The sequence below is a fragment of the Chiloscyllium plagiosum genome, unplaced genomic scaffold, assembly GCF_037043375.1.
Source record: "Chiloscyllium plagiosum isolate Xiang-an unplaced genomic scaffold, Cpla_swu_hap1 HiC_scaffold_20, whole genome shotgun sequence".
Classification (NCBI taxonomy): Eukaryota; Metazoa; Chordata; class Chondrichthyes; order Orectolobiformes; family Hemiscylliidae; genus Chiloscyllium; species Chiloscyllium plagiosum.
Window position 1 is genome coordinate 53,484,183 of NW_028270158.1, and position 22,951 is coordinate 53,507,133.

The 22,951-nt window shown below is 42.0% G+C and overlaps 1 protein-coding gene across 4 annotated transcripts in view; it reads right to left on the reverse strand.

Annotated features, from left to right (window-relative positions):
• Positions 1 to 4,154: 4,154 nt before the first annotated feature.
• LOC122560384 (mesothelin-like protein) overlaps positions 4,155 to 22,951 on the reverse strand; it is a 36,888-nt gene continuing 18,091 nt past the window's right edge. For all 4 annotated transcript variants that reach the window (XM_043711022.2, XM_043711019.2, XM_043711020.2 and 1 more), the window contains 6 exons: positions 16,037 to 16,183; positions 15,452 to 15,585; positions 12,675 to 12,808; positions 12,050 to 12,144; positions 6,472 to 6,670; positions 4,155 to 4,843 (listed from right to left, as the gene is read on the reverse strand). In XM_043711022.2, the coding sequence (XP_043566957.2) occupies positions 4,749 to 4,843; positions 6,472 to 6,670; positions 12,050 to 12,144; positions 12,675 to 12,808; positions 15,452 to 15,585; positions 16,037 to 16,183 (804 nt within the window). In that variant the 3' untranslated portion in view covers positions 4,155 to 4,748. The remainder of the gene's footprint in view (positions 4,844 to 6,471; positions 6,671 to 12,049; positions 12,145 to 12,674; positions 12,809 to 15,451; positions 15,586 to 16,036; positions 16,184 to 22,951) is intronic.

The following is a 22,951-nucleotide window of genomic DNA, read 5'->3' on the forward strand; positions in this document are numbered from 1 at the left end:
ATTGAATTTATTCAAAGATAGATTTTCGAAAGACAAGGGAGTTGGGGTAATGGAGGGAGAGAGAAAGGAATAATGGGCAGTTTGTTAGGGAGGTAGAATTGAGACCACAGCCAGATCAGCCATGATCTTATTAAATGGCAGTGCGGAGTCGAGGATCTAAATGACCTGCACTTGCCCCTATGATTCTATTAGAGCGTGTCTCACATTTCATGGCAACAATTCTCTTGAAAAGTTTGTGCATTACATTTCGAAATGCTGGTTTTATAAAAGCTTCTCTGTGTTGCCTTCTAGAGAAGAAAGGGATGTAAATACCAAAACACTAGAGAGAGAGAGAGAGAGAGAGAGAGAGAGAGCGAGAGAGCTGAAGGGTCAGTCTGGGGAAGCTTTGGGCATAATGTAGCAGTTATAGAATGAAGGGCTACTTTTGCATATGAGTAATGTGTGTTTATAAAGGCAAACACGCCGTAACTGTACGTAGTACACTGAATTAAGGGAAGACAGCAACATGCTTCCTTATCTCCACTCACCTGGGAAGGTTAAAAACATCTTGTGCCATTGTTTTCTGTACAGCTTACTGTTTGATATTGATCATTGCTCACTGATATTCCTGGTCTGCTCCTCTCAGGTCTCTGTGATGCTGCTCATTAAAGAGAGGAACCCTTCTTTATCTGATGATCTTGGAGAATTCTGAGAGCTCCACCCCACCTCCAGGAAAGGCATTCATTTTCTTACCTTCCTCCACTAAATACTGACACCTTCACATTCTTGAAATTGCCATTCCCAATACAGCCAAAGCCAGCTCCCCTCCACCCCCCCCCCCCCACCCCAGACCACCAGGATCTCAATCACGGAGTGTTGTCTATGGCAGGAACTCTCTGGTGTTAGAACAGTGAGGCTGAGCTGAACATTCTTGCAGAGTCAGTGCTCTGAAGTTCAAGGATATGATTGTTGATCTGAGGTCATACAATCAGAGCATCTCAGTTAATAAGTAAGACTGCAGAGATAAATTGTTCCAAAAATTGTAGTGAATTAATGTGTTTTACAATATAAATCACCAATAAACCTTTTTTGATGGATACTAGAGAACATCATCTGTACTAACATGATAGTCAGAATGATTTGCAGCAATTTGTTCCCACGGTAGTAATCATACATGCTTTATGCTGCAGGGTTCCTTGCAGCCCAGATAAAGAGGTTACTTTTTGTGTAATTGATACAGTTAAGTTCAATTTTAGAATTTCTTTCTGGAGTCTGTGAATGATGTTTGGTGTAAATTGGTGGAATGGACCCTTTGCCTTCACTGCTACTCATCTTCCAGGTTTAAAATAACACTGGGACATTATCATGACCGACAGGGTCAGCATTTATTGCCCATCTCTACTTGCATCTGGAACAATAACATTGAGCTTTTGTCTTGAACTGTTGCATTCTGTGCACTGAACTGAACTGAACTGAATGCTTCCCTACAATGTGTCCAAGTCAGGATGGGGTATGTGTGAGAGGGAACTGAGACATGATGGAGCTCCCCAAAGCTTTAGTTTCCCTTGTCCTTCTTGGCAGAGACAGACACAGGTTTGAGAGATTCTGGAAGCAATATCCATTTCTTCAGAGCAGGAGTAATGTACTTCATTTAAAGTTGATTAAGAGGGAAGTCACATATAAATGGCCATTCATGGTTGAAATAGAAAAATCTGACCCTGTTCCTAGCACTGTAACTTTTCTCTGCATATGGTGATATCAGAAATAAACATTTCAAGAAGGCAGCATTTTATTTGAAAATAGATCTTTAAGAGGGAGGCTTGTAATAATATAACTTGAAGCACTCTTGGATTATTCACATCTTCAGTCAAAGATGAAGATTGACATTTGAGTTACATTGAATAGATCTCAAAATCAGATGCAGGGATCCGAATGCCTAGTTGCCCTGAGCTCATTCAAAGTGATGCAATGGACCTGAGCTCATGTGAGGAGCTACTTAAAACCAGCCACAATGCCAGCTGTCATGACAACAAAAGGTGCTAGGAGGAAACACAACAGAAAATCTTTTGAGGAAATCTCAGAGTTTCTGATATCACCTGGTATCTTAGCTCACTCAATCTACCATTTTTGCTAATGCATCTTCTACAGGAATGGGAGATGTACTCTTTCAGGTGCAGGTTGATGGAAAGTGTAGACCAGCTCACTATGCATCGCAGTCACAGGGAGACTGGAGAGACATATACAATGGTCATGAAAGAAGAGTTAGCTTCTTGTGTGAAGAAATTGGTCGCCACTTCAACATGGACCCAGAACACAAGCCCTTAGTGACATGTTTACCTTCTAAGGAGTAGGCAAAAATGCCTGCAGGTGAACAATGATTCAGGCTGAAGATGATAAGCTTTGATGCTATGACAGAATATGTTCCAGAAAGGCAGCAAAATACAGTGGATGCTTTGACTTGTATCCCAGTGGCAAGATCAGAACAAAAGGTCTGTGAAGAGGTCAAAGCCTTCGCATTGACCATGCCTACAGGTCTGCCAGCAACAGTGCAAGGACTGAATGAATTTCGAGTTGTATAGAGATCTGATTGAGAATGTGCCCGGGTAAGAGAGTACTGCATCAAAGGAAGACTATGCCACACAATCCTATTTTCAAAGCTGACACTACCTCAGCATGGTTGATGGTTTACTCATCAAGATGATGGGGTGGTCAATACAAAAGATGACATTTAGCAGCAATTGCACCAATTGCATTTGGGCATCCCGAATGTTGTTCCAGAGGAGGGATATTCTGTTTGTTAGGCAGGTCTCTTGGAGTTACTGTATTCCCCATCAGGAGGTATAAGAACTATTGATGTTATCTGGCTTTCCATTATGACCATGGGAATGCCCTGGGATGGACCAGTTCAAACATAGAAGTAAGATGCTCTTGGCTTTGGTGGAAAAGTTCCAAAGAAGTGTCATACTGTGCTCTAAGCATGAACTCTGCTTCTCTCTCCACAGATGCTGCCAGACTTGCTGAGTTTCTCCAGCACTTCTGGTTTGCATTTCAGATCTCCAGCATTCCCAGTACTTATTATTATGTTATATTGGATAATGGGCTAATTCTTTAATCATTTAACGTGCTCATCGCATACGGTGTACATCATCACACAAACGGATGCAACATCATATGATTTAGTCTCTTGTACAACCTTGTGGGAGATCACAGCATACAGAGCAGCAAGGCGTGTTCCAATAAAGCTCTGCTTTCCAATAAAGCAGTTTCTTCTGCTTCTGCAGTCTCAATAATATTGTGCATTTGTTGAACAATGCCAAGAATATTGGAAGTGGCAGATATTGAGGGATTGTCTGAAATGACAAGCAAACCAGAGAACCAATTTCTTGGTTGCCTTGCTGTAGGTCTTCCTGCAGAAGGTGGATAGGAGGAGAGAGAGATTCTCTTCCCTCATGGGGCAATGAAACCCTGCAGGGACACACTGTGAAGGAAGAAGGAGCAAGTGGATTCAGTGCTACAAGAAGCTCAGGGGTTTCACCAGAGCAGACAAGAGTAGTGAATGCATGCTGTATGTATGCTTGAAAATACTCAAAAACTGCCTTTTGATCAGCCAGTGGTATCCGAGGCTGAGGACAGAGAATGACTGAGCATCATGCTGTCTGGCACGCGCAGTTATCACCTCAGAAATGTTCACTCTGTAAATCTTGATGGGCAGCGGGCAAGGTGGAACCTGCACACAGTGAGTTACTGGGAGCAAGTGGGCTCAGGTCAGGCCCAGGGAGAAGGCATTATGTTGATTCTTGCTCCCCCCATAGACTGTTATAACAGGTTAGGTGGTAGCTTGAATAGGATGGAGTATAGGGAAAGAGTGATGGACATTTATGTAGAAATACATGGTGTGTAGTCAGGATGGCCAGTGGCCCTATTGTCACCTTCAAGGAAGTAATCTGGTTCTAACCTGGCACAGCGCTTTGCACAGAACGTGGCGCTACGTGTACTCTGGTTAAGCAACAGCATCCCTTCACAATCAAAGGTATTTATAATGTTCTGTAAAGAGTCAAGGAAAATATTTTGCATATTATTATGCATCCATTCCATAAGGAGTCCATTAAACAGGAATGACAAACATGGTTTAGAGTTATTTTAATGACAAAGTAAAAAACCAAGATATGTCACAATTGGTTCTTCAGTCACTTTTATTCAATGTTTATAATGAGATTATGCTATTTTTACATACACATTTGTGTTTTCACTACAAACACCATGCAAAGGAAAGAAGCCCAGATCCCACCCCACGACTCTAAAGAGAGAAAAGGAGATCTTACGTAAATACTGACCAAGTTTTAATGATCAGCAATACATTGTAGGGGGAAAGGCAGTGACAGGGGTTAGGCCTGAGTAGGCCTCAGGCCCTGGCTGGACCTTGCTTGAAATTTTACTGACGGACCATATAAACAAATAAGATGCAAGCTGAGAATTTCCCTGGAGCTCATCCCAAAATGGTGTTCCCACACCACTTCAGTAAGATTATAGCTGCAGATCAGGAGCACATCTAAGGAAGTTCGCTATATTTCCAGTGACAACCCAAAGCTGTTACCTGTATTTGTACCCAGCCATGGATTTGTCTAGAAAATATCAAAGCTAGCCCAGAGTGGGTTGTTACAAACAGAATCCACCTTGTATGCATATCGCTCTCTAGATTCTTGATGCCAGAGGTTCTGGTATTTTCCATTTAACATGCCAGACAGCATAGGCAGGCTGAATCCCAGTTATCATACATACTGCAATATGATTCCCATCACAGCAATGTAAGTGGAAGACAAAAGATTGTTGTTCTTGACTGAAGCTAAATTATTTAGTGCATAATCTGAAATAAAGAAGCACATTGTAAATAGTTATGGTGTGCAACTGTTTTCAAGATTTTCTTTTAGTATAAAATATCATCTTTCCAAAATATCACTTGACACTGAAGAACAGGGGGTTCACTTTTCAAACTGAATTTCTTTTACATTCTGTATTCCAGTTGTGTAAAATGATGGGTTGTTAATTTTTTTCTATGCACATTTTAATGTAATTATTTATAAATGGAAGTTTTTGTGACTATGACAATACTCACCACCTTAGTAGTTCTGAGCATTGAAAGGAGTAAATATTTGTATCCTTAGGGACAGCACAGTTGGCAGATAAAATATCTGTATCCTGCTCCCATGATGGTATCAATCAAACCTGATTGTACCTACTGTTCTCCTCAGTGTGGAGAATGACTTATGTAAAAAAAAACTTGCATTCTGTTATAAAGATGTGAAATGTTCATTTGCGGTTTCATGAGCTGCTCATAAACCTTTTTAAAGGAGCACACCTTTATGATAAGTAAATAATGGACACTTTTTGAAGCATCTGTTAATTCACATTCTACCCTAGTGAGACACAAAAACTGCAGATTTACATTAATCTTTCAGAATTCACACAGTTTTGAACTTCTGTTGACCAAGACAGAGAGTGGTTCATGTTTGTCACTGCTTTGTGGTATGTGTGGGTTGGATTTCAGCTTACAGTTCAACTGTTGATTCTGCAGTAGGGCAGCCACTTTGGACCCTCTCTCGCATCAACATTTCATCTACGTTCTGCACCCCCTTTTCCTGAGTATAGTGTCTACAGCGGACAGAGACTTTCTGCTAATAGCTGTCAAACTTTCTAGAACGGTGAGTGAGAAACTCAACACCATGCAGGACAAAACAGCCTACTTGACTGGCAAATAATCACCACCTTTTAAATTTGCTCCCTTTGCCTCTTATGCACAATGCCAAGATGCATCAACAGACACAGCTTCCAAACCTGTCACATTTATTACCAAGGAGACAAGGGCAGCAGAGACACTTGGGAGTACCACCAGTTGCAAATTCCTCTCCAAGATGTACACCTTCCTGACTTTGAATGATATTGTCTTTCATTCTCACTGGCGCTGTGTCAAAATCCTGCAACTTGCCCCCAGATAGCACTGTGGGTGCCTCTACATGCCATGGACTACAACAGTTCAAGGTAAAGGAAGTTAGTGATGGGCAATAAGTACTGACATGGGCAGTGATGCCCACATCTCATGAATGGTTACAACAAAACCGAAACATCTGGACCCAATGAATGAACTTTTAATGATTCTACTTATGATGATTATTTCTCACTTGGCCAAATTTCACAGCTGATACTCTGCAAAATTGTGTTTCCATTTTGCATGGGGACTAAGTGTGTTTCTGCCTTGTTGGGAGGTGGTGTGTAATAGTACATTTTTAATATGTTTATAATATATCTCTCGAATGGGTTTCATTAATAAAACTAACCCTTTACATTTTAACGCAAGAATTTCTGCCCAATTTAATTACTACAAGCAGTCAAATACACACAGAATTGGCAAACCAGCACTCTTTCTAAAATATTCCAAAACTCATTGTGGTCAATCAAGGAGTGGGAGCAGAAGAAGTCCTGTTCATCCCTCCTCACCTGGTATCAGCAAATCCTGAAAGGGAAAGGTTCCCAGTTCTGCTGAAGATTCTCCTTTTCGAAGTCCAATGCCCAGACTCATAACCTCAGCCGCTGTGTGTGAGTCAACCCAACGCTGCACTATTTCTTGGCTTTCATTTTCTTTCAGATAATTAAGGTTTATACCAAGAAGCCCACGCAGTCTCTGAGCAGAGAGTTTCTGAAAGAGATCGGCAATCATGTAATATGATCAGTGTCCCATGCGCTTACTTTAATACCACACCCTCTAAGCTGAGACCAACCACATCTGAAGTCACAGTGTATCTACCTTCTTTCAAAAAATATTCTAAAATGCCTGCACTATCATTTGCAATTGCAAGTTATCCAAAATCCATGATCTATAAAGAAAATGATCTCTCACGAACAAAGCTCTTTGCTCTGATGAAGAATCATCCAGACTTGAAACATTAGCTTGCTCTCTCTCACTACAGATGCTGCCTGACCTGCTGTGATTTCCAGCATTATTCGTTTTCAGAACAAAAGCTGTTTGTTCATCTTTGGCTATCTTTGTATATCTTTGGCTATCTCTGGTCATGCATTGCATGCGTCATCTTTGAAGCATCCAAGTCTTCTAATGGTATAAGTGCAAATTATCATTGTTTGTGCATCTGTTTTAGTTTATTCCTGAGGTGGTGTTCCTTCGCCAGCAAATGTCATTGCTGTGGCAGGTGTTACAGCAGTGGTGCTGCTGCTGAGCCATTTACTGATGATAGACTCTGTAGCCTGTGCAGTTAGTAACATCATTCCTTTCTCATCAGCCATTAGACATTGCAGCTTCTCTAGTTAAATAACGATGTTTGTGGTGATGTCAGTTTAGCTGCTTATTCTCATTTCACTGTATACGATCAAAGTGACAGTATCTCTGCACCAGTCTCAAATTGCCCAGTCAATTGAATTTTGTTGAGAGTGTTGAATATTTTCACTCTAACCAGATCAATAATTCTGGCAATGATTTGGCAACTTTGTCAAAGGTAAATTCGGCTTTCACTTTATTTTTGTGACTCACTACTATGACTATTCTTATCTTTTTTTTGTACCGCTGGGAGAGGTAGTTTGTCTACAACATGACATTAGTCACTGGACTAGTCTACTTTCCATGTCTTTGGTAGGTACATTTGTCCACATTCAATGACGGGCACAGTGTTCACAATTGCCGTATACTCTAGAAATATAATTGGCTGGTCCACATGAATATTCTTCTGGAGCAGGGAAAATACCAAATGGCATATCTAATTATCTGTGCCACCCCAATGGTAACTAGACTTTGGTTAGACAAGTCCTGGTTTCATCAGTTTCATTTGCCAGTATCCATCCTCTCTATTCAGGGCAATAAAACCTACACCTTGGCTTACTGGGGGTAAAATATCTTCAATATTTGTTATCGGCTGGTGAAATATTTTCAATTGAAATCATCTGGATTAACTCATGCTCTCAGTTTTCCTTGTTCTAATCTGTGTTACCGTGCTGCTAATCCAGTCTGCAGACATTACCACTTCCTTGATTTCTCTCTTCTTTTCCAGCTTCTCTATCTTGTTTTAAGGCTGAGTTTAAAGGCCGCTGGAGTTCTTCTAAGCATAAGCTCAGTAGGTCTCACTCTCTCATCTACTTTGAGATGATAATCACCAGGAAGACCTGTAAAAACAACTTCCTGAGCAGCCTGCTGCACGGTGAAACACTGCAAAGCTCTTCTAGTTCATATTAGGTTTACCAGTCCAAACTTCAGGCTTGTTTCAGCCAAAATACATTGCTTTTTTTTAACTGTCTGTGATCTAGAACTCTTGCTCTCGTGATGGCATAGAAGGAAATTTAATTAGTATTTATTTAAGTGTTGTGTATTCTTGTTATAATCATTTTAAGTTCACCAAGAATCCACTGGCGACAGCCAATGTGTACATCGGATGTAAGAACAGGAGTAGGCTATTCAGCCCCGTGAGTCTGTTCCACTATTCGGTGAAATTGTGGCTACTATCTATTCTAACTCTATTCATTTCTCTTGACTCCACATCCCTTTGAATCCCAGGCTTGAAAATATCTTCTAATCTGATATTTAAAAGTATTAATTGAGTCAGCATCTACTACATTTTGAGGGAGATGGTTCCAAACTTCAACAACTCCTTTCATGCAGTAATACTTCATAAATTCTGTCCTGAATTAGCTGGTTCTGATTTTCAGATGATGTTCTTCATCCTAAGCTCCTCCACCTGTGGAAAACTTTCCCTGAATTGTCAATTAAAACTTGCCATCATTCCAATCAATTACCCCTTTCATTTATATAACAGAGTAAAAGCAAGTCTTTAAAAGCAAGTTAGTCCCTTATATTCTGATCCTTGAAGTTCTGGTAACATCACTGAGCTCCTTCAATGTTCCCGATGTTATCCTCTTTACAATGGGAAAACCAAACATGGAATGCTTCCTGTCACCTGTCATCTCTGCCTTGTCCTAATTTTCTCACCTTGGCCTACTACAGTATTCCGAGGAAGCTTAAAGCAAGTTCCACACACACACACACACACACTACACTGGACACTTTATAGCCTTCTAGATGATAGACTTAGATCATAAGCTCTGACCCCATTTGGATTTATGTTTTTTTTCCCTGGTTTGATTTCTTCTTGTTTTCTTCATATTCCCTTTACCTTTCAGTTGGAGAGCAATAGTTCGGCCATCGACACCTCATCTAGGCACGTGTTTAGTTTTGTTACTTGTCCCACTACTGTTTTTTAATTATTGGGGCCTGTCCTCCACAGGTCACAGATCGTCCCCTACTAACACTCCCTCCCTTCACTTGCTTAAAACCTACTCATTGAGTCATACAGCATGGAAACAGACCCTTCGGCCCAAGCAGCCCATGCTGACCATACTCCCAAACTAAACTAGCCCCATCTGCCTGCCCTTGATGCATATCTCTTCAAAACATTTCTTCTTCATATACTTATCCAAATGTCTTTTCAACATTGTAACTTTACCCACATTCACCATTTTCTTTGGAACTTCATTCCACACACAAACCTCCCTTTGTGTAAAAAAAAATGCCTCTCATGTCTTTTATAAATCTCTCTCCTCTCACCTTAAAAACAGGGCCCCTGGTCTTGAAATCCCTGACCATAGAGAAAAGACACCCTATCTAGACCCCTCATGATTTTATAAATCTCTGTAAGGTTGCCTCTCAACCTCCTACACTCTAGTGAAAAGAGTCCCAGCCTATCTAGCTTGTCCTTATAACTCAAACCTTCCATACCTGGCAACATCCTGGTAACTCTTTTCTGAACCCAATTCCTATTCACAGACCTGATGGAAGAATCATTACCTCTATTTCTCTCGGAATAGATCTGCCAGACCTGGTTCCAGCATTTCCTGATTTCCTTTGTGGTTGATTCCTAACTCTCTTCCAAAGTGATTTGTACTTAACAATGTTAAATCACTGGCAAAGAAGTACAAGGAAAGGTCCATCCCCTCCTTTCTTAGGACAGCTAGTAATTAGCAATGCAATGCAAGATTAGCATTTAAAAAGGATGATCAGCACTTGTAACTCACTCATGATAGGAAATGATGGTGTTTCTTTGTGGAAGTGTGGTCAATATGAAGGAACATCCCAAACTAAACTTAACTGAGTTGCTTTATGAAGAACTTTCCAAAGCATTGAAAATTAACGTGAACGGATAACGAGAAAGCTAATGATACAGTTCCATTGTGTAAAATTTGGCTTATGATCTTTCCGCCTTAAAATAAGACAGTGATTTTCCCCTGGAACTTCGACGTGGCCTCATGCTGAAATGTTGCACTGAACACAAGCTGCCAACTGGCTGAAGGGCTTGAAATGCGCAATTAGAATGACCACCCCGAGGATTGATGGGTCTTTGTCACTTTGACTTTCAGAAGACCTGATCTAATATCCTCTCTGAGCAACAAGCAGCTCGCTGTGAATAAACAACTGCAATAATTTATACAAGGCCTTTCATGTGTTAAAATAAATCCAAATATTCACAGGAGTATAATAACAAGGGACAGAAGGATCTTGGCATCCTTGTATGTCAAATGTTAACATGATAGCACATCTACTAAATGGAAGGCAACTGGAGGGATGGAGTGCAAAAGTAGGAACATTCCTGTACAGGGCACTGGTGAGCGCTGGGTACAGTTTTGGGCTCCTTACGTTAGGAGTATTGGAAGTGGTTCAGAGGGTTCACTAGGCTGATTCCTAAGTCAAAGCGTTGTATGAGATAAGGTTGAGAAGGTTGGGCCTGCGTTCACCAGAGTTTAAAACAATACGAGATGATCTTACTGAAACGTTTCAATTCAGAGGGGTTTCAACAAAGTAGTTGTTTCCCATGAGAATTGAGAACTAGGTGGAAAGGTTTCAAAAATAAGGGGTGTCTAATTAAGATTGAGATGAGGAGGAATTCTTTCTCTGAGAGGCAGTTCGCCTTTAGAATTCTCTTTCAAAAGCTAAAGTGAAGGCAGAGTGATTGCAAGTACTGAAGGTGTGATCTACAAGACAGTTATGGGTTATGGAACTGGGAGGCAACTGGAGTTCAGGCCAGCTGTGATTCTATTGAGTAGCAGAGCAGATTTGACGAACTGAATGGCCAATTCCTGTTTCTTTTCTAATGATCTTATAATTATGATCTAATGCCCAACAGAGATGAGAAGGCCAGATTGCCAAAAGCCTTGCTTAAGGAGCTGCTTAATGGCAGAGGTGGACAGATTTAGAGAGAGAGCTACAGAGCTTATTCTTACTGAAGGGGATTTCAAGCACTAGCTAAAGCTTTGAATCGCCTTTTACTTTCCAATCACTGCTAGAGTTTAAAGCAGGATTTTGAAACGTGTTAGGAAGACTTTCTGGGCCAATTATTCAAGGTGTCAGCAACACTATCCACAAGTGTTTTGGGAATTCTCTGAGGCCATCATCCCGATAAAGGGGAGCACTGTAATACTCCACCTTGCAGCTTCATTATGGCAGGTACCAGAAGATATCAAGGGAGTGGCTGTTCATCAGCACCTTACTGCCTGTATTGTATATGAGGAATGGCAGTAGGTGAGGCCAAGGAGAGCAGCTTGTGGTGCTGCACAACACTAGGCATAACTGTGATCCCTTACCGGTAAAGAACAAGCTTTCTCCATTAGGACCTCCTTGCCCAGGTCCTTCAGTACCACATCTGAAACCCTGGGTTTGGTTCCTATGGCAACTGACATGTGCCGGTGTGGTAGCCAGCATGCTCTAGCCTTTCATTTGAACATGATGTTGTGATGCTGCTGCTCCTATAACAAGATTATGTTGTCTTTGGATTTTTTTTAAATACTTGTACAATGAAAGGGGAGTGGCCAGCTCTCCCAGTTCAAGGATTTTTCTAGTTTGGTTTAGATTTTAGCTGGAAAGATCAGCTCGAATCATTGAGAGAAGAATTTGGGTTTCAACTCTCGGAAACTAGACTGGAGGTTTCATTATTTTGCCTCATTTAATAATCTATAAGAAAAGTACTTCAAATAAAAATGCAGACCCACAGCTCAGGACAAATTCAAATTTTCCATTGGCACCTACTTCTACTTCAGCTGGATTGAGTCTCTCGAATGTTTCATAGTCCATGTTGATCCTGCTGATAGCTAAAATCCGCAGGTCAGCTGCTGTAGCACCGTCTTCAGGAAAATAGAAAGACTGTTACTTCAGCATGTATATGTGCGTCTATGCATTTGTGTTAATATGTGTGAGTATGTGTCAGAATGTGTGCGTGTGTGATTGTGTGCGCGTGCATTTGCCTGAAATGTGTGTATGTGTGATTGCTCATGTACACGTGTGTGGAAGTGTGGTGCCTATGTGTGAATGTAAGTGTGTGCATGGGAATATATTTGTGTGCATGTTTACATGTGAGTGTGTGTATGTGAATGGTGTGTGAATGTGTCTATAAATGTGTGTTTGCATACATATCTGTTAAAGTCTATGTGTATGTGAATGTGTGTCAGCACATGCAGCATGTGTCTCTGAAGGTGAATGTGAGTGTCTGAACATGAATACATGTTAATTAAAAACCACTATAAAAAAATTCAGAAAGAAGAGCAGAAATATTGCAATTATTAAATATTGTGAATGTTGTTAAATATTTCAACTTTAACAATATCCTCAAAAATTAATCTAGACACTAAATTTGTCAGATTGTAATATTACTTACCAAGGTACGGTTTGATCAAGTTATAATAGGTTTGCCGGTTAGCAGTGTGATGCTGGAATGCATGTTTAGCAATCCCAAAAATTATTTCTTTCTTTGCCTGAGAACATGCAGAAATATCAATTGGCTTCACTTTCCTGTGACAGAATGGTTAGGACATTTTGTTAAAACCCTTTTTTAGAATGATGGTACTGTGTATGTTGACTAAACCAGTCATATTCCCTTAGTTCAAAATGAGGAGCTATTTCCTTCTCATTTTACAGAGAACCTCATTAGTCCATGCCTTGCCTTGGGTCAGTAGTAACAGTCTAACCTTTAAGCTGGTTACTTGAACACACCATGTAGACTTCACTAGGGGGCACCGTGCTTTTGAAGAAACCAGAGAAACATGGCTTCGACTGCAGATTTGATTCACTAACCATTTAACGCAATGGTTAGCGAATGCGCACAGTGGGGAACCAGGGCTCACCATTCGAGAGGCAAGTTAATTAGAGTTTACGACAGTGTTTTCCAAACATTTTCAAACCATGGCCCCATTCTTGAGCCTTGAAAACTGTTCTGACCACTCATTGAGATTTGAGAGAATGGTGAATGTGGGGAGCTGGTACAGATCTGTGAGAATGGAGATGGAAGGACCCCAATGGGTGCAGGATAGAGATCTGTGAGAGCTGGGGCACTGGATTGTCCTGAGAATGGCTGCCTTTTAGAGCTGAACTCGGTCAGACACCCACAGCAGCCATTGTTACCATGGAGCTCGTGACCCCAGATGGGGTCGGCGCCCTCATTTTGGTTTAAAATGTTGATATGTATCTTATTAATGAGGTGATGGAGGGGGATGTTCGTTTCCAAGACGGGTACAAAGACTACAAATCTCCATCATCAAAACGAAGGAGCTGGTCACTGACTTCAGGAAGTGGAGTGGAGGGCACACCTCTGTCTGTATCAATGGTACTGGGGTGGTGATGGTCAAGAGCGTCACGTTCCTGGGAGTGGTGATCACCAACAATCTGTCCTGGTCCATGTCGACACAACATGTCAAGAAAGCACAACAATGGCTTTACTTCCTCAGAAGGGTTAGGAAATTCAGCATGTCTGAAAGGACTCTTGCCAATTTTTATAGATACACCATAAAAAGCATCCTCTCTGGATGCTTCACAGTGTGGTTTGGCAACTAGTCTTCCTAAGACTGCAAGAAAATACAGAGAGTTGCAAATACAGTCCAGTCCATCGCACAAACCAGCCTTCCATCCATTGACACCATCTACACTTCCCACTGCCTTGGGTAAGCAATGAACATAATCAAAGACCCCTCCCACCCTGATTATACTCTCTTCCACCCTTTTCCATTAGGCAGAAGATATACAAGTTTGAACATATGTAGCAACAGATTCAATAACAATTATTTGCTTACATATGAGTTGGAGACAACAATGTGCAGACCATAAAAAGAGATTAGAAACAAAACCATCACACAGCAATGGCAAGGGGCACACTTGTCTCTGCGTCACAAGGTTATAGGTGTCAGTCTTACACTGGGGGAACTGAATACACTTCAGTTCAGCACTGAGGGAGGACTGTATTGTCAGATGTGCCAACTTTAAGAGATGTTAAATGAAGATCCTGTCTGACAAACTTTTCACACAGAGGGTAGAGCATGCATGGAATGAACTGGCAGAGAAGTTGGTAGAGGTGGGTATAATTACAACATTTAGAAGACATTTGGACAGTTATGTGAGCAGGAAAGTTTTAGAGGGATATGGACCAAATGCAGGTAAATGACACTAGTTAAGTTTGGGATATCTCGTCAGCATGGATGTGTTGGACTGACTGGCCTATTTCCATGCTGTATGACTCTTTGTAAACAATTCCATAGCACTATTCCAGGAACAACAGAGACATTCTCCCTGGCCAATATTGGCTCCTTGACCAACATCACTAAAGCTTATTACCTGGTGATTTTCTCTGTTTTGTGTGGAAACTTGCTGTGCAGAAATTGCCTATTGTATTTGTCAATAGCATCAACACTTTAGGATATACCGAGGTTGTGCTCTGTAAAGGTAAGTGCTTTTCTTAGAAACATTTATGATAATCCTACCCATTACGGAAGTGTTTAATTTGACCCCCTGAACAAGGAGCCACCTGCTCACATGAAATGCTCCTTAGCTGTTAATTGCTATCATAGTTGCGACTGTAATGTTTTATCTGACACTTTCTGGAATCCTCAGGTTTAACGCTGCCCAGGCTCGAAGTCAAGTTGTGGTAAAAGTCAACATTTGTTGTTGTGCATGCTTCCAGCTCTTTATCAGATGCTTTTGTGTATTTTTACTGGACAGGCTGAACTGGCAAAGAAGTGAAAGGTGAGGAGCCATCAAGGACCATAGACACCTCTCTCCACTAAAGAGAGTTAATCAGTTAGGTCTGGCTGAAGGGAAACCAGTCCACAAGTGTGGGATAAGGGGAGGAGGCAGAACCCCTTGAACTACCACAACCAGTAAGGGGTTTGAACCCATGCAGTTGGCTTTATTTTGCACCAAACTCCACTCATCGAGCCAACTGAGCTACAAAGAAAAGTGCTAATGCTTAACCCTGAAGAATACAGGCTTCAGTGCCACATCTCAAGGATGGTATGTCAGTGTACTGTTAAAAGATACTCAATATACCTTCACTGTCTCAGATCGTGTGCCTGAGGGTGTAAAGATGCCAGACTCCAGCTTAGTTGGAGGCAAAGCCTACATCAGAGATGTGCTAAAATGATACATCTCAGAGAATGCAACACTCACCTGAGCTCAGTGCGAGAAATGGTTTCTAGTTTCTCTTCACTGGCTGTACACAGCATTGGGCCATCAATTACATTTAATGCAGTTGCATCTAATACCCCAAGTCCTTTCAGATAGTGTGACTGCAATGCAATAGTCTGAAACCAGAAAGATATTTCAAATTAGAGATTGGTTCAGACTCAAAGCGATTTGCAAATGAAACAGAGGCAATTGGGAGGCAATGTTTCTCATACAACGAGCGGTCGAGATTTGGAGTATCCTGCCTCATTGCAGCAATGATTACAGATTGAGTAGCAATCTTCATCAGGGATTCAGACCAATATTCACAGGAGAAAGAATTTAAGGATAGGAGTATGCAGGAGGTGGGAGGAGAGCAACTTCAAAATAAAACAATCTCAGTCTCAATGGGCTGAATTGTACAGTTCTAGGATAGTAGAATTTTATTCCTGATGAACAAAAGTTATATGGATCTGCTGTGATCTAACGGAATGACTAAATTGGCTGAAGGGGCTGAAGGGTCTATTCCTATGACACAGGAATTATTATACCATTTAAGTGAGAGTTTGTAAACCCACTGCAGCTCCTTACCATTACAGCACTTCCAGTGTTCTGTACTGCTTCTGCAAGTACATCAGGATCTGTTATGTTCCACTGGCTGATATCATCATTGGTGTACACGGTAAGGATTATTCCCAACTTCTTAATCTCTTCTTGAGGAAGTCCTCTGGGGTATATCTGTGTTGGAATTTAAGCATAAATTGATAGCAAGGCACATTTCAAGACAAAGGGAAACCCAACAGGTCAGGTGGAGAGAGAAGCAGAGTTAGCATTTTGAGTGCAATATGATTCTTCTTCTGCTCTGTGACGGAAAGCTGAATAATTGCTGGCACAATGTATGAGATTTCTTAAAAATATACTTCATGGCATGTAAGTGTTGCAGACTAGACCAATATTTTTGTACATTTCTAATTGCCCAGTGGGCAGTAAAGAGTCATTAATATTGCATTATGTTTGAAATCACATGTAGATCTGCTAAGGATGGCAGATTTCGTTCCTGAAAAGACATTAGTGAAGAGACATTCGTATTATTACAACAAGTGACTGTGGTCATATAGGTGCCATTAGGCCAGCTTTTTCATCCAAGCTGCTGTGATAAGATTGGAATCAATGTCCTCAGAACATTAGTCCATTACCCACTGATATTACCAGTATGCCACCACCTCCCCATAACAACAACTTCAAACTTATATTTATGTAGCCCCTTGGATGTAATAAAATGTTTTAAAGTACGTCACAGAAACAAAGCCATAAAACAAAATTAGACATGCACTGCAATATTTGAGAAGATGGACAGAAGATTGGTGAAAGATGTTTTTCTTTGAGAGCTATCTTAAAGGCAGAGAGGGAAATGGAGAGGCAGAGAGATATGGAAGTGAATTTCAAAGCCTCAAGTTTATGGAGGGTAGCATGTGGGGACTAGCTAGACATGCACTGGAATAGTCAGGTCATGAAGCTAAGGAGGAAGGTTTTTTTATTCACTCATTGGATGTGGGTGTTGCTGGATGGGCCAGCATTTATCGCCCATCCTTAGTCGCTCATGAAAAGGTGCTTGGTGAGCTGCCTTCTTGAACCTCCGTGATCCAGGTGCTGTTGGTAGACCCACAATGCCCTTAGGGAGAGAATTTCAGGACTTTTGATCCAGCAAAACTGAAGGAACGGCGATATATTTCCAAGTCAGGATGGTGAGTGGCTTGGAGGGGAACTTGCAGGGGGTGGTGTTCCCATGTTTCTGCTGCCCTTGTCCTTCTAGATGGAAGTGTTGGGTTTGGAAGGTGCTGTCTAAGGAACTTTGGTGAATTTCTGCAGTGCATCTTGCCGACAGTACACACAGCTGCTACTGAGCATTGGTGGTTGTACAGGAAGTGGATGCTTGTGGATGTGGTGCTAATCAAGCCGACTGTTTTGTCCAGGATAATGTCAAGCTTTTTTTAGGTTGTTGGAGCTGCATCCATCCAGACAAGTGAGGAGTATTCCATCACATACCTGACTGTTGCCTTGTGGATGGTGGACAGACTTTTGGGAGTCAGAAGGTGAGCTACTCGCCGCAGTATCCCTAACCTCTGACCAGCTCTTGTAGCCATTGTGTTTATGTGGCAAGTTGAGTTGAGTTTCTGGTCAATGGTAACGTCAAGTATGTTGTTAGCAGCAGATTCAGCGATGGTAATGTTACTGCATGTCAAGAGCTGTTGGTTAGATTGTCTCTTGTTGGAGAGATTCATTACCTGGCATTTGTGTGGCACAAATGCAAAGTCTGGATATTGTCCAGATCTTGTCGCATTTAGACGTGGACTGCTTCCGTGCCTGGGGAGTCACAAATGGTGTTGAACATTGTACAATCATCAGCAAACACCCCCACTTCTGATTTTACGATGGAGGGATGGTCATTGATGAGGCAGCTGAAAAAAGTTGGGCCTAGGACACTATCCTGAGGAACTCGTGTAGAGATGTCCTGGAGTTGAGATGACTGACCTCCAACAATCACAACCATCTTCCTATATGCCAGGTATGACTCCAAACACTGGAGAATTTGCCCCGATACCAGTTGATTCCAGTTTTGCAAGGGGTCCTTCATGACACACTTGGTCAAATATGGCTTTGATGTCAAGGGCTGTCACTCTCACTTCACCTCTGGAATTCAGTTCTGTTATATATGTTTAAACCATGGCTGTAATGAGGTCAGGAGCTAAGTCGACCTGGTGGAACCCAAATTGGGCCTCACCGCGCAGGTTATTGCTGAGCAGATGCTGCCTGATAGCCCTGTTGATGACACCTTCCATCACTTTACTGATGATTAAGAGTAGACTGATGGGGTGGTAATTGGCCGAGTTGGATTTATCCTGCTTTTTATGTGCAGGGCAATTTTCCACATTATCAGATGGAAGCTAGTTGTCTATCTGTACTGCAACTTCTTGGCTATGGGAGTGGCAAGTTCTGGAGCTCAAGTCTTCAGTACTATTGCTGGAATGTTATCAGGGCCCTCGTTTTTGCACTATCCAATGCCTCCAACCACTCCTTGACCTTTTTCTTTCTATACTTGCTTTGTTTGTTGATGAGTTTGACTTGACAATGTTGGAGGATAATTTTACATTGCTGCCTTATGCCCAATACAATATTAATGAAGAGAATGACTGGAGATTTAACATGTAAAAAGCTGTCATTATAAAGATGTCAGCATAGCTACGTATTGCTTCAGTGTAACTAAATCATATTTAAGAACAGGCACAAGCCATTTAGTGCTTCAAACCTGTTCTGCGATTCAGTCAGAATATAACTGATATGTTACTAAATCTATCATCCACTTCAGTCCCATTTCCCCTTAATATCTGAGACTAGTAAAAATTCTATCAATCTCAATTGTGTTAGCATACATTGCTTTTTGTCAGAGAGATTTGAATCTACCCTGCAATCCAATCAAGGTCAATACATCCCTTTCCAAGGTTTTTGCTCATAATCAAATACATTACATCAAACATGGTTTTATAGGGGCTTGTTTATCTGTAGCAAAACTTGCTCCCTTTTGTGTACTAGCCCTCTACTTAAGACTAACATTTTAAAATTTTCCCTTGTTAATAGAGTCATAGAGATGTACAGCATGGAAACAGACCCTTCGGTCCAACCCATCCATGCCGACCAGATATCCCAACCCAATCTAGTACCACCTGCCAGTACCCAGTCCATCTCCCTCCAAACCCTTCCTATTCATATACCCATCCAAATGCCTCTTAAATGTTGCAATTGTACCAGCCTCCTCCACATCCTCTGGCAGCTCATTCCATACACGTACCACCCTCTGCGTGAAAAGGTTGCCCCTTAGGTCTCTTTTATATCTTTCCCCTCTCACCCTAAACCTATGCCCTCTAGTTCTGGACTCCCCAACCCCAGGGAAAAGACTTTGTCTATTTATCCTATCCATGCCCCTCATAATTTTGTAAACCTCTATAAGGTCACCCCTCAGCCTCCGACGCTCCAGGGAAAACAGCCCCAGCCAGTTCAGCCTCTCCCTGTAGCTCAGATCCTCCAACCTTGGCAACATCCTTGTAAATCTTTTTTGAACCCTTTCAAGTTTCACAACATCTTTCTGATAGGAAGGAGACCAGAATTGCATGCAATATTCCAACAGTGGCCTAACCAATGTCCTGTACAGCTGCAACATGACCTCCCAACTCCTGTACTCAGTACTCTGACCAATAAAGGAAAGCATACCAAACGCCTTCTTCACTATCCTATCTATAATTTTAGTTATCTGTAAATATAAACACTAGACAATCTGTGACAGCACCCTGCCCTCTGAGTCACAAGGTTTTGGGCTCAACTCCCATTCCAGAACATGAGGGCAAAAGTTAAGTCTGAGGCACTGGAGGGAGGGCTGCATTGTTCAAAGTGCCGTCTTTCAGGAGAGATGCTAAGATGAGGCCCATAGCCTTTGCAGTATCCAGTGTCTCCAATTGCTTCTTAATTGCATGTGGCATGAATCAAATTGGCTGAAGACTGGTACCTGTGATGCTGGAGACCACTGGATGGATCACCCACTCAGCACTTCTGGCTGAAGGTTGCTGTGAAAGCTTCAGCCTTATCTTTTGCACTGATGTGCTGGGCTCTTCCATCATTGAGGATGGGAATAATCCTGCACTCTTCATTGAACTAGGATTGATCCCCTAGCTTGATGGGAATGGTTGAGTGGGAGATAATGGTTGAGTGGGCCAATAATATAAAGGAGGATAGTAAAAGCATTTTTTAGGTATGTGCAAGGCAAAAAAATGGTTAGGACTAAAATTGGGCTCTTGAAGACAGAAACAGGGGAATATATTACGGGGAACAAAGAAATGGCAGAGGAATTAAATGGGTACTTCAGATCTGTGTTCACTGGGGAAGACACAAGCAATCTCCCTGAGGTAACAGCGGCTGAAGGACCTGAACTTAAGGGAATTAATATTTGCCAAGATTTGGTGTTGGAGAGACTGTTAGGTCTTCAGGTTGATAAGCCTCCGGGGCCTGATGGTCTGCATCCCAGGGTACTGAAGGAGGTGGCTCGGGAAATCGTGGATGCGTTGGTGATTATTTTCCAGAGTTCAATAGATTCGGGGTCGGTTCCTGAGGATTGGAGGGTGGCTAATGTTATACCACTTTTTAAGAAAGGTGGGAGAGAGAAAGCAGGAAATTATAGACCAGTTAGTCTGACCTCAGTGGTGGGAAAGATGCTGGAGTCTATTATAAAGGATGAAATTACAGCACATCTGGATAGTAATTACAGAATAGGACAGAGTCAGCATGGATTTATGAAGGGGAAATCATGCTTGACTAATCTTCTTGAATTTTTTGAGGATGTAACTCTGAAGATGGACAAGGGAGATCCAGTAGATGTAGTGTACCTGGACTTTCAGAAAGCTTTTGATAAAGTCCCACACAGGAGGTTAGTGAGTAAACTTAGGGCGCATGGTATTGGGGGCAAAGTACTAGATTGGATTGAAAATTGGTTGGCTGATAGGAAACAAAGGATAGTGATAAACGGCTCCATTTCGGAATGGCAGGCAGTGACCAGTGGGGTACCGCAGGGATCCGTGCTGGGACTGCAGCTTTTTATAATATATGTTAATGATATAAAAGATGGTATCAGCAATAACATTAGCAAATTTGCTGATGATACAAAGCTGGGTGGCAGGGTGAAATGTGATGAGGATGTTAGGAGATTACAGGGTGACCTGGACAAGTTAGGTGAGTGGTCAGATGCATGGCAGATGCAGTTTAATGTGGATAAATGTATGGTTATCCACTTTGGTGGCAAGAACAGGAAGGCAGATTACTACCTCAATGGAATCAATTTAGGTAAAGGGGCAGTACAGAGAGATCTGGGTGTTCTTGTACACCAGTCAATGAAGGCAAGCATGCAGGTACAGCAGGTAGTGAAGAAGGCTAATAGCATGCTGACCTTCATAACAAGAGGAATTGAGTATAGAAGCAAAGAGGTGCTTCTGCAACTGTACATGGCCCAGGTGAGACCACACCTGGAGCACTGCGTGCAGTTCTGGTCTCCAAATTTGAGGAAAGACATTCTGGCTATTGAGGGTGTGCAGCGTAGGTTCACGAGGTCAATTCCTGGAATGGCGAGATTATCTTACACTGAAAGACTGAAGTGACTGGGCTTGTATACCCTTGAGTTTAGAAGACTGAGAGGGGATCGGATTGAGACGTATAAGATTATGAAAGGATTGGACACTCTGGCAGCAGGAAACATGTTTCTGCTGATGGGTGAGTGCCGAACCAGAGGACACAGCTTAAAAATACAGGGTAGACCATTTAGGACAGAGATGAGGAGAAACGTCTTCACCCAGAGAGTGGTGGCTGTGTGGAATGCTCTGCCCCAGAGGGCAGTGGAGGCCCAGTCTCTGGATTCATTTAAGAAAGAGTTGGATAGAGCTCTCAAAGATACTGGAATCAAGGGTTACGGAGATAAGGCAGGAACAGGATACTGATTAGGAATGATCAACCATGATCATGTTGAATGGCGGTGCAGGCTCGAAGGGCTGAATGGCCTACTCCTGCACCTATTGTCTATTGTCTATTGAGATATGCTGGGCCATGAGGTTACACATTGTGAAGAAAAATTCTGCTGTTAATGGCCCACAGTGCATCATGGCTGCCCAGTCTTGAGTTGCTAGATCTGATCAAAGTGTGTCCCATTTAGCCACGGTGATAATGCCACACAACTTTGAACGTTATTCTCAATGTGAAGGCAGGACGTCATCTGCAAGGTTTGTGAAGGTTTGTAGCTCAGGTTGAGGTTTAGGGTGTAGGTTTGCTCGCTGAGCTGTCGGTTTGATATCCAGACGTTTCATTACCTGGCTAGGTAACATCATCAGTGGTGACCTCCAAGTGAAGCGAAGCTGTTGTTTCCTGCTTTCTATTTATATCTTTCTCCTGGATGGGGTTCCTGGGGTTTGTGGTGATGTCATTTCCTGTTCGTTTTCTGAGGGGTTGATAGAAGGCATCTAGATCTATGTGTTTGTTTATGGCGTTGCGGTTGGAGTGCCAGGCCTCTAGGAATTCTCTGGCATGTCTTTGCTTAGCCTGTCCCAGGATAGATGTGTTGTCCCAGTCGAAATGGTGATTTTTTTCATCCATGTGTAGGGCTATGAGGGAGAGGGGGTCGTGTCTTTTTGTGGCTAGCTGGTGTTCATGTATCCTGGTGGCTAACTTTCTTCCTGTTTGTCCTACGTAGTGTTTGTGGCAGTCCTTGCATGGAATTTTATAGATGACGTTGGTTTTGTCCATGGGTTGTTTTAAGTTTGTTAGTTTTTGTTTGAGAGTGTTGGTGGGTTTGTGTGCTACTAGAATTCCGAGGGGTCTCAGTAGTCTGGCTGTCATTTCTGAAACTTCTTTGATATATGGTAAGGTGGTTAGGGTTTCTGGCTGTGTTTGGTCTGCTTGTCGTGGTTTGTTCCTGAG